Source organism: Lagopus leucura, unplaced genomic scaffold (genome assembly GCF_019238085.1).
Source record: "Lagopus leucura isolate 7727_CA_CO unplaced genomic scaffold, USGS_WTPT01 45668-0_obj-0_obj, whole genome shotgun sequence".
Taxonomy (NCBI): domain Eukaryota; kingdom Metazoa; phylum Chordata; class Aves; order Galliformes; family Phasianidae; genus Lagopus; species Lagopus leucura.
The window spans coordinates 1-11767 of NW_024965515.1; the positions used below are offsets into that span (position 1 = coordinate 1).

The 11767-nt window shown below is 43.8% G+C and overlaps 1 protein-coding gene and 1 gene segment (V, D, J or C); one reads left to right on the forward strand and one right to left on the reverse strand.

The window, feature by feature from the left end:
- The first annotated feature begins 2125 nt into the window (after nucleotides 1–2125).
- On the forward strand, nucleotides 2126–4252 carry LOC122192148. The segment is given in 2 exon segments: nucleotides 2126–2270; nucleotides 2687–4252. Coding segments are annotated over 2 exon segments (447 nt in total).
- A 2092-nt stretch (nucleotides 4253–6344) lies between these two features.
- Nucleotides 6345–10160, reverse strand: LOC122192149 (trypsin I-P1). The gene is made up of 5 exons (XM_042892627.1): nucleotides 10070–10160; nucleotides 9190–9355; nucleotides 8391–8644; nucleotides 7630–7766; nucleotides 6345–6597 (listed from the first exon to the last, which is right to left on the reverse strand). The coding sequence occupies exons 1-5, from the start codon at nucleotides 10107–10109 to the stop codon at nucleotides 6448–6450; spliced, it is 747 nt and encodes a 248-aa protein (XP_042748561.1). The 5' UTR covers nucleotides 10110–10160; the 3' UTR covers nucleotides 6345–6447.
- Between the last annotated feature and the right edge of the window lie 1607 nt (nucleotides 10161–11767).

Genomic DNA, 11767 nt, shown 5'->3' on the forward strand with positions numbered 1-11767 from the left:
GCCTCAAGTTTGGACACAACACTTCAAAGTCACTTGCTTTCTGTACATAAACTCCTCTCCAGTACATTAAGCTGCTCCATTTCATGGTCGGACTTCTGAGAGACATGGAGGGTTGGTGCACATTGGCACTCTAAAGATAGATATTTTCCTTATTGTTAGAGGGCAAGATCAGGAAATCCTCCACAGTATTACGATCAGTGTCACTCCCAAATCGTTCTCCTCTCTCTCTGCTCTCAAGCCGTTCTTCTCCCGTTCTTCAACCCTGAACTAAGACCACATGAAAGTGGAGATCACACCACCTCCATGGTAGGGTGGGAAATGTGATCAAATGGAGTGTCAACAAAAATGCAAAGAAGATGAACCAGAAGGAAAGAAGATTCCACCATGATATTGGTTGATTTGTTCAGCACTAGGAATTAGTATGTTGGTTTAAGAATCAATATATAAGTCTAGCAATAGAAACCAATGAGAGATAGTTCTAAAACTTTCCATTTCTACTCCAGTGGGTGAACAGTCCTGTTCTCAATAATTTTGCACAGGTGACATAAGAGATTACTTTTATCTACTGCACCCAATAGGTGCAAGGGTATCTTGAATGCCACATGTACTGCTTTAAAAGTTGCACACCCTGGCTTATTAAGCAATGGGAATTTTCCAAACTGGGGAAAGACAGCTGAAAGTTAGTCAGAGGTCTCAGTGATTAAGCTGTTGGTGGAAAATGTGGAAGAAGTAGGTGGCCACGCTAGATGCTGCTGAGCATGCCTAGAGGGACATCAGCACATATGAATGAGTCCTTGAAAAAGAACGAATGTGTGTGCCAGTGTACTGCATATGTATGTCTTAACTGTTTAAATGTAGAACCTGGACTCTGAGCATGTGCTTGCTTGTCAAGTCACCCAGTATGTGTCACGGGGAATAAAGGAATGCCACTTTCTAACACCATGTTGGAGTCAGGGAGTTTTACACCAAGACCCTAATCTGTGATGCCTTTCTTCAGTCTTCCAATAAGCTGTGCAGTGATTAAGACAGTCTCCTTCCTTGGAATTACCTACAGGTGCTGCAGCAGTGCAGTGTTAAGGTGATCTGCCATTGTGCATGCAAGCAGCAGGATGGCAAATACAGAATAGCAGGCCCTCACCCTTCTGGCTGAGTACAGTAGCTTCCCCACTGCACCCACATCACAGCTTACATTGAGCATGCACGCTCTTTTTGTAAACCACAGATGCAGTGCAAGCAGAGGAATTCTCACGGAGTCCAATCTCACACTCCTGCCTGTGCCGAGGGAGGATGTGTCTTTCTCTTCCCTCACAGTTTTTCTGAGTCACACTTGCTGTCTCCTCAGACTATTTCTTCGCCTCTCCCACAGGACTGATGCCCCCTCACCACCTGCACTGACTGTTTACTTCTTCCGCCCAAATGTTTGCAGTCCCTGTGAAGCCCTTCCTCTCAGTGTCGAGTACCAGTGCACTTTAATAGTCTCAAAGTGCTTACTGAATGAGACAGCCTGCAGTCAGAGACCCAGCTGTCAGCAGGGGGAAAGTAGAAGGATGGAGGTGCTCTTCTACACTCCTGCAAAGAAGTTGATGACTCTCACACTGAAGCCATTGACAGCCCAGAGCAGGCAGGATGATGAACAAAGCACAAACGTGGCATGAACAGCATAGGGCTGAACAGAGAAGATCCAGCACTGCACTGTGTGTGGTCAGGATCGTTGAAATTTCAGGAACTTAGATGTGGGGCGTAGGAGAAAATAACAAAGCCCTGTTTCTCTGCTTTTTTTTTAATTATTTTTATTTATTTATTTATTTATTTATTAATATAACTCCTTTGTGAAGATCTCAGCTGTTTCAAGAGGAAGAGAGGAAAACCCCAAAGCAGCCCTATGCCTTGTCTCAAACTCAGGCTCCCATCAGTCCCAGCACGTTCCTGTGCCTGCGCACAGACACACACACACAGACACACACACACACACACACACACACACACACACACACACGTCAAGCCAGCTGTTCAGCCTTTGTGCCACCTTCTACTGTCTGCATTTCACACAATTCCCAGCCAGCCGACTGCTTTCTAACTAACTGCTTTGTGGGCGGTCTCAGGCTGTCCTGCCCACTCCAACATCATGCATTTCCTCCTTCCTCAAGGCTTCCTACTCACACATCAGAGCTTCTAGGTCAGTGCTGTCACCACAGGCAGATCAGCTGAAGAAGATAAGACTTTGCCCATGTTTCCCTACTGGGTTCTTATGGCCTTCCTGGCTCCTACAGGTAAGTAAATTTTGTTCTCCCTTGAGAAATCTCACTGTTTCCTTTGCTGGTGCTCCAACAGTGCGTTCAGTTGTTGGTAATGCTCCATTCCTCAAGGCTTCCTGGGGAGGATGAGCAATGAATGAGGTGAAATTTTCCTCAGGCTCTTACTCAAAAAACTCTGCAGATCTTCACATTTACTTATTTGGTTTTTCTGTCACATTTTAATACTTCAGCCAACGGCAGTGAATCTAGTATTAAAAAAAAAGTATAAACTATTATTAGTAGTATATTTGAATATTTTTCTTTCTCCTGTATGTCTCTTTCAGAGAAATGGGACAGTGTTCCACATGCTGGCATCCCATCTAGTAATTCAAGCATGTGTCTTTGTGTCTCTTTGAACCCATTCCATTCTCACAGTTTTTTTCCTTTTCCAGGCTGGGCTCTTCAGCAAACCCCAGACTCAGTTGTCCGACTGGGAGACTCTCTGACTCTGAACTGTTCGCACAAGGAGAGTGGAGCCTGGACCATGTACTGGTACAAGCTGCCAGTGGGGAAGAACGCCACTTTGAAGCTGGTTGTACGTTCAGTGGAGGGTACCAAGGCAGATTTTGAGGAGGAATTCAAAAGCCGCTTCCAGAGTAGTGGGACTAAGGCGAACTCCTTATCGGTGACGATAGATCATGTCCTACTCAATGACTCGGGCACTTATTTCTGTGCAAAGCAAGATACACTGTGACACGAAGGCTGGAGCAGCGTAGCGCAAACCCTTCTCCATGTGATATTGTTAAACTTGTCAGCATTCACTGAAAAGTAGCCCTGCAGATTGTTTGGATAACGGGAAGAATTGTGCCTTGGTTGAAGTCCTCCAGCAGGATGAGTGCTGGCAGTCGCAATGCCTCCTGTAGCCGGAGGCAGAAGACCTCATTGACAGGCTCTGCTTGATTGAGTGACCGGTAGTAGACACTGATCACAAGGCTTCCTTTGCTGCCTCAGTCTCTGGCATCACCCATAGGCTTTTGACTTGCTCATGACTATACTTTAGGGATAAGCCTTCACATTCTATTCCTTTCATGATGTAGATAGCAGCACTACCTCCCCTCCTTCCTTGTCTGTCCCTTCTGAACAGCTGGTAGCAGCTGAATAGCCACAGTCCAGACATACGAATCATCCCACCAGGTTTCAGTGATGGCAACTATACTGTGGCTTTCTAGTGGCACAACAGACTCCAGCATCTCCTGCTTGTTTCCCAAGCCGTGTGCATTGGTGTAAGAGGCACTTCAGCTGGGCAGCCAGCCTTGTCAAGCCCTTGAAGGATAACTCCTTTATTCCTTTTAAGCATTCCCCTTGATTTTCCCCATTGCCAAACGTCAGGCACGTCCCTTTGCAACGGCTTTTTCCGCGATGATTTACCTTTCTGCTGAAATAAAGGGGGTGAAGGAGGTGGTCATACAGCCTCGCTGCGCATGCTCGAAGAGACGTTAGCATGTATTCATGAGTGCTTGGGAAAGAATGAGTATGTGTGATGTTTCTGGGAAACGTATTGCACCTGTATGTTTTAACGGTTTAAATGTGGAACCTGAACTCCGAGAGCACATGCTTGATTTGTCAAGCTGGCCGGTACAAATGGTGAGCTAAATTAATGTCACTTTCCAACACCACAGCGGAGTTAGAGAGTTTTCTTCCCAGACTTTGATAACAAGCAATAGGTAAAACTTTGGTGTGATATCAGCCTGAGCAAAGCACAGTACTTCACGGGCTTCCATATGGGAAATCCCATTCCATCCAGAGCCAGTGCAAGCACAGAAAGGGAACAACTTTGTAAGCTACCTTTTCATGGTAGGGTCTACCAGTGAAATGAATGATGTTCCAACAGGTAAGAAGGGAGAGCCCATAAGAACATTTCAACAATTTTGATATCAAGTCTTGAATATCAAATCCAGAAAGTGGAATTTCTTCTTTGCCACAAGAGGCATTGAGACATGGAGTAGATAGTGGCAGAGGACAGGGTCTGTTTCCAAACAACTCTTCTCAACACGCCCAGCCCTCCTAGTCAAGGATGCGCTCTGTGTACAGACAGAAACATGTATTTTCCCCCATCTTCCTCGTCCTCTTCACTCTCCTCCAACATTTTCATCCCTCTGATAACATATGAAAGCGGGTGGATATTTCTGAACCTTCTAAGAGGGGAGTGTGCTCTGTTTTTATGACTTTTTTGTTGTCAGTATCCCACATCATAACATCATGCAAAGCACTGGGAGTTACAGAGTTAATGTTCCAGTTCCGTGGACCACTGTTTCTGGGTGCTTGGTTCTCAGAGGGGGAGACAAGGAGGCAAATTCGCCAGAGGACTTTGCACCCAGAGGAAGGGAGGTGGAGCTCCTGGGAGCCTCTCTTTCTTTGGTCGCTGCAGAGAAGCGCGTGCTGCCTTGCTGCTTTTTGCCTGCAGCTTTAGAGTAAGGTCTTCATTTTGGACACTGTCTATCTCTCATTTTGTTTGATTTGTTGGCCTCTCTTCCAATTGGATTGTGTTCTGTTCTGTTATCTTGCATTCTGATGTCATATTTAGTAAACTAACGTTCCTCCTCAGATCGTTGCTGCTGCTCTGTTGTTATACCCATCTTCTTACCCTTTTCCCTCTGCCAGGGCGCGGGTCCATGGATCCCCTACCTCATTAGTCATGAGATCGGGCCAGGCTGGCCCATGAACCACTGACACTCTTTTTCTCTTTCCTTCTTTTCTGGGCCTGTGGGCCTGCTGTGGACACAGACAGATCTAGATAATTCCGTGAAGGGAGAAACATGTCCTTGCTTAGAAAGAAGGGGCTACTGTCTGTGTTTAATCAACAGAAACGTAAAATACTTTGATCAAGCAGAGTGTCTTACTTGGTCTGATAATTCAAAACCGATTGTTCCTCATGGAGGAACTTTCCAGCACCTGGGCCCAAATTAGAAGAAATATCTCTCTTACGTGTGTGGGAAATGGCTCATTGCACATCAGGTAACAAATTTGCTTTTTGGCTGATAATACCAGGCAAGGCTATGTAAGTCTCCACTCACACTGGCCATGGAGGGAAAACCTGCGACTGCCAGCAGCTCCATGGTAGGAACTCTGCCTCCTGGTACAAACAGACTGAAGGCAAGCATGATTTTTCCGGAAAGAAAGCAAGCCATGAAGGAAGATGCTGAGAAGGAATTCAACATGGACTTTCACAGCAGTGGGATACCATGCTATGATCCTGTTTGTATGTTGTACTTTTTCCTGGCTCAGGCACCTATTGCTTATCTAAGAGCAATAAATCCTCAATAAATCATCTGAAAGAGCTAAGCAAAAACCTCTCCATTTGAAAACGGCTTTTGTTCCTTTGTGCCCCACTTTTCTCCTCTCCTTTTCTTCATCTGATTTTTCTCTCATTTTTTCCTTTTCTCCATTTCCTTTTCCCCCAAGGAGACAGCTGCACAGCCCATGGGCAACTTTGGCACTTTATTCATGGACTCTCTCAAGGCTGACTGGGGCAGCAGGAATTTAAAACCAAAGCTCAGGAGCATCTCTGTTCTTTTGACTGTTCCAGGAAAACTCAGAAAGCCCAGCATGTCCAACGAGCAAAATGCTATGGAGAGAAGTCCCAGCAATTTGATAAAATAGCCTTGGTAGGTCACAGTACTGGTACAATAAGAGAACAAGCCCTAGCAAGAGCTTGCCTTCGTTCCCCAGGTAGAGCTTCCAGTGATTTTGCAGTAGGAAATGTTCAGTGCTATGACTGTGGGTTGGGGGTGATTGGGAGTGTTTGTTTTGCTGGCAGCTGTTTTCTGTAATACAAGTATGTTGCCTCTGTAGTTCACCACACTCTTTCAGCTGTTCTACGTGGATGCGTAGCATTGACTTTATGATTATAAAGGGAAAATATCTTCTACTCCAAAATGCTTGTGCATAACTGACTGAAGGACTCCTGAAGTTGAGGCTAAAAATTGTCCCAAGCTTCTTCTAGTTGAGATACACTACAAACATTAGGTAGGTTGATAGACAGTGATATTGGTTGTCTGTGTTCCCCATGTGATAACCCATGGAAGTAATGTGAGGAACTCTGCACAAAGATGGGCTGCCTGAAAATGTTTATTTTTTGTGAAGGTTTGTACATCCAGTTGCAAGGCAGAAGGAAATGAAGGGGAGGAAAAGCAGGTCACGTAAAATGAGCGTCTCAATAGGAAGACATAGTTGATTCAATCCAGGAAACGTAATTGCAAACCTTAGTGTAAACGCCGGGATAACCTCTTTGTGCACATCCATAACCCCAGGAAACAATACCCTGCAGCTGACCATTGCAGACTACTGGGCCACCGGAATCCCCCTGTGCAGATAAAGATACAGATGCTCAGCAAATGCTATCGGCATCAGCAATAAGCCATATTTCCCAGAAATGACTGAGATTCGAGAGAGAGACTTTTTCTCACAAAGACAATTTCTGCTTACAGTTCTACACCTGATGCTAACATGCCGTACTTTTAAAGCATCACAGACAGCGGTAAGTTACTTAGTTTTCATGGCTGCCGTTCTTGGCAGATGCTCACGGAACTCTTCTTGCTCATGATTCTGCAAAGCTTTTCCACAGAATCAGGCAAATGCAGCAAGCAGAGCAATTGCCAGGTGTGTTCATTTTCCAAATTTCCTGGATATTGGTACAGTGATGTCTTATTCTCATCAAGTCCGATCCTAACATGTGCATCCTAGGCTACAGCCTCTGTGATTATTGCTTATTCTCCGGTGCAGCACTTCTCCATTTTCAGTAGCCCAAAGTGCAAGAGCTAGCACCCTCTGCACGTGGAGAATTGGGGCAGAGGCATTCCATATCTTAAATAAATAAGGATAAATAGAGATCAACTGAGTGGAAAAATTGCCAACTGTATGGAAATTGTTGAGTCATGGCCCGAATCACTGACTGAGCACCTGGGGAAAGGACCCGGTCAGCCCTGGAAGCACAGGTGAAGGCAATTCAGCTGTGCAACTGGAAGGGATGGAGCCTGGCTGCACCTCTCTTAGACCTCATTTAAGGGCTGACTGCCACTGGGAAGGGTCTCTTCCTGGAGATCCCTCCTTGGTGGAGCTTTCCCCTGCCAACGTAGACTCTTCTGACGTGGGTGAGCACTCTTTTTCCCTTGCTTCATAGCAGTTCTCAATTGTGCCTGTTCTTTCATCATCACATCTGTCCCTTTGTATTGAGCTGTCCAAGTGCCATAGCAATTCAATAAGCGACCTCTACACTAAGCCTTCATCGCTAGTTAAAAAAACGGTTTCAAACATGCCATTGAGTATTTCTCACATGATACCATCCTCTATTAGGAGAAGACAGGAAAGGTGCAGATTGGAGAGGCAGCTGTTTTACCTGGCAGGAGTCTTTCCCTCCATTCAGGTATCCAACACACATCATGTTACTAGTAATTTCACCAGGGTAAGCACTGCTGCACTGGCTTGAGGAGAGTATAGGGGCTTCCAGACACTGCAAGACATCTGGATACAGAGCTACAAGAAAACAGAGAGAAATTATTGATGGCGTATCTGATTTAATTTCAGAGCCTGGGAAAAACTCCTTTCTTAACAGAAAAGTCATTGCCGGACACCCTGTTTTAGCAGTCCTCGTTTTTCTTCTGTGCTGAAATTCCATTTGTTTAGATGAAACAGATCCTACTCGCGGGCCCTCTGTTCTACCCTGCATCGAAAAGTCCTCAGCTGGCAGATTTAGAACAAAGAACTGCTCTGACACGGTGAAGAAATCTTGGGTCTCAGGCAAAGTACCTTCTGCTCTGGTGCAGGTTTGTTTTGGTCAGAGAATTAGGGACTGGTCTCCACCTACGCTTCTGACCACTGGTGGAAAAGAGTGGACATCTTAGTGAAGGGCACTTGAATGACTTCAATGATTCCATCTTCACAAAACAGAACAAGATTAAAAATCTTGAAGTCTTGCCATCAGAGCAGCTAACTGATTGCTGTCCTACATGGACTGATCATTCAAAATCGTTCTCCGAAACGGCTGCTTGCTGTGCAGCACTTCTCTGTTCTTTACCCTGTACTGTTTGGACTTAACTGTGAGATCTTAGACCATCTCCAGGGTGCTCAGGACGCTGTACATTCCCACCCAGCACTTACTGCCACTGCTGAGTGTGTTGCCCCATCCAGAGATCAGGCATGTTGTTCCAGCAGACGGACAGCTGGTAGGCAGAGCAACTGTGCTGACATAGGAGTTGAGTGTGGCTGCTTTGGACAGTTTGATGAGCATGATATCGTTGTTCAGTGTGTAGGAATTGTAGCCAGAGTGGCGGATGATTTTAGATGCACTGATGGTCTGCTCGCTGCCGTCTGTGCTTGCCAGGTTGTATTCCCCAAGCTTCACTTGAATGGAACTGGAAAAAGGAAGGAATGTCACTTACTTTACTGCCACTGACATCGCGGTTGTGAGAAAGCTGCCTATCGCTGTGGGTCTTAACAGTATTTTCATGCTGGGTTCTTTTCTTGTCCTGCAACAAATTCTCGGGATCTATGCTAAGATCTTATTTCCAGTGCTGGTGGTGAATTTATGAGGGATTGTGTAGCGGCCAGTACAAACATCCTGGAAGACAAACTGCTACCAGCATGAGATCATTCCTCTTCCTATTCTACTGCAATTCAGCTTTAACAAATTAATGCCGCTTCTAGGAGACCGCGCACATTACTTGCTGGATTACCGTGTTGTCATTTCAGAAGGTACTCTGCATTCAGAAAAGCATTGGCAGAAGGGGAAAACCACTCGTACTGCGTCAGCCCACCTTTCTGAATGACCCACTCATTCCTCAGTTGTCTTCTGTGAGAACCGAGTTATTTAGATGTTTGGATCTCATAGCTGTACATTCCTGTTAAAAGTGAACTGGAGAAAAGAGGTAGATTATGGAATATATATTTTTCCACTCACGACTTGTAGCAGTGAGCAGCTGACAGCACCCATTGGCTGCTGATGAGAGAACCTCCACAGAAGTGATATCCAGAATTCAGAGACACCTGGTAGGGTGCCGCGCTCCTTCCACAGGTGTAGCCTCCCACAATCTTGTCATCATCCCCATCGCTGACGGGGAGGGCGACTGCAAAATAAGAGATAGCATGCGTTAACATCTGGCATAAGGAACTCTGTGGCCCTATGACTGAGCGAAACATCTTGCAGGTGGGTTCTGATTCTAAACAAAAGCACGCAACAGCAGTTATGGCCAACTCCAACACGCATTTGTTGGCTTCTCCCTAAAATAAGCTGATTGAATTTAGATTGGCAGCCCGTCTATTTGCGTCTAAAGCCCTGGATGCTATTTCTCAGGCTGAACTTCATAGTATAGAAACGTTCTTATTGGATAAGATAAAAGGTTTGTCTGTCCCAAGATCTTGTCTGTAGAAGCAGACAATGAAAGTACAACACAAGACTGCAGTGGTATTTCCTTACAGCTCTCTCCCGTAATCAGAGAATTTGCAGTAGCTTCAGGACTTCCTGGTCAGAGGTACTTTGTAATGCATCTTCAGTGGAAGAGTCGTGAATTTATACAACGTATACAGTCGTTTTTGTTTCTGTTTTTAACCTATGTAAGCACTTTAGTGTTCCCAGGTCAGGAGCCATGATGGCATGCATGTCTTGTGAAAGAAGTTATTCTGGATGGACAGTTAGTAGTCAAAAGAGGTAGAAGCATTCTGCCTTAAGCCTTTTGCAAATGTAAACTCGACTTCACTTCCTCGTGACAGACTGTGCTACAAGTTTCCTCAGAAGTAAGTTTCATTTTAAATTACGCAAGTAGAAGTAAAAATGTACTCACCAGCCACACCAACAAAGGTGACAAACAGTAAGTATTTCATGATCGTGACACAGCCTCGATCCCAGACTGGTGGACTGGCAACGGGAGCTGCTAGAAATACAGTTTCTGAAATGGCTTATCTTCAACCCAAGGTTTTGTCCAGGGGAAAAAAAACAGTGGAAAACTTGAAGATCCAAATGTAGGCATTAGAAGGTACTGATAGTAATTACAAATAACTGTTAATCATAAGCCTTTCATAAGATATAGAGTTCTGTTTAATTATTTCAAAGAAAAACTTTCCAAACAAAGAAACGTTTGCGTTTTGGAAGACGAGTGTTTCCTTGCAGCAAGTGCTCACAGTAACCCTTTGAGATCTCTCTGCTGGTGTCATTTGTAGGAAAGCAGGCTTTATTGTACGTAGTGGATTGAAAGATACCTTACATACACTAAAAAATACATCATTTCTGTCCATTTCTTAAGTTGATTTGAAAACTCCTTTTCTTCAGCAGTATGCTTCTTTCTATCTGTAGGATAATGTTTATTCAAATAAAATATTCCCAAGAAATCTCAAAAACAGACTATAAGAAACCACTCTACGTGGCCCTCCATCTCCTCAGATAGTTTCTTTGAATGTGGAATGCTCTCAATTGCTATTTGAAAGCACTTCACTCATTTAATCTAAACGATCGTGTCAATCTAACAAATACTTATGGGTGTGTTTTTTGTTGTTTTTCTGGTGTTTTTTTTTTTTTTTTTTTTTTTTAAGAATAAATATATTCTTATATAAAACGTTAAAGTTAATGATTAAAACGCTGAGTGTTTTAAGTCTTAATGTGTTTGACAAAAATCTGTTTTCCAAGGAGCTTTCAAATTCATCATGTCAGCTTCCAAAAGATAATCTCAAAAGATTGTTAACAGAAGTGAAGTTATGATGCTGAAATGGAAAAGAGACAAAATTTGAATCTTTTTTCTGCTCCATTTCATGATCAAACTTCTGAGAGACACGGAGGGTTGGTGCACAGAGGTCCTCCAAAGATAGACATTTTCCTTGTTGTTACAGGCAAGATCAGGGAATCCTCCAGCATTGCTATAAATGTCCTGGGGTTTAAACAGTGATTAGTACAATGCTTTAATACAGGGATAATTTAAATTGAGAAACAAAACAAGAGATCTTGTGTGGAAAAGAAGAAGACATGTAGCGGTAATAATAATATGAAAGGCAGAAATTGCTGAAGCTGTAAAATTCCATCGTGTGTAAGGAAAGCAAAAGCATCTCACACTTTCCAATAGTATCAAATTTATTCCACCGTAAATATTAAATTTATTCTTAAAAACAAACAAACAAACAAACAAAAAACTATGGGGATAGAGAGAGGCTGTTGTCAAAAGTTTTTCCTCCAACAGTACAGAGAGGAGTGAACTGAAGAAGATGAAAGAAAATAAATCGATATGCTACAGATTAGACTCAAACTGCAGAAATATGAGCGTTACAGAAACAGCACAAATAGCCTCCTATTGGATATCCTTATTTACATGGATTGTAATGTTTGTGTAATGTAGGCTTCTTTTGTATCCATATTTGGGAAATCCAGTTGTATGGGGTCAGAGCAGGGGCAGCTCATAAAAACCTGTCTTTAGCGTAACAACAGAATGGTACACAGGTTGAGCAGAAGGAAGGTTCATGATTGGAGTGTGTGCACTCTAACATTCAGACAAATT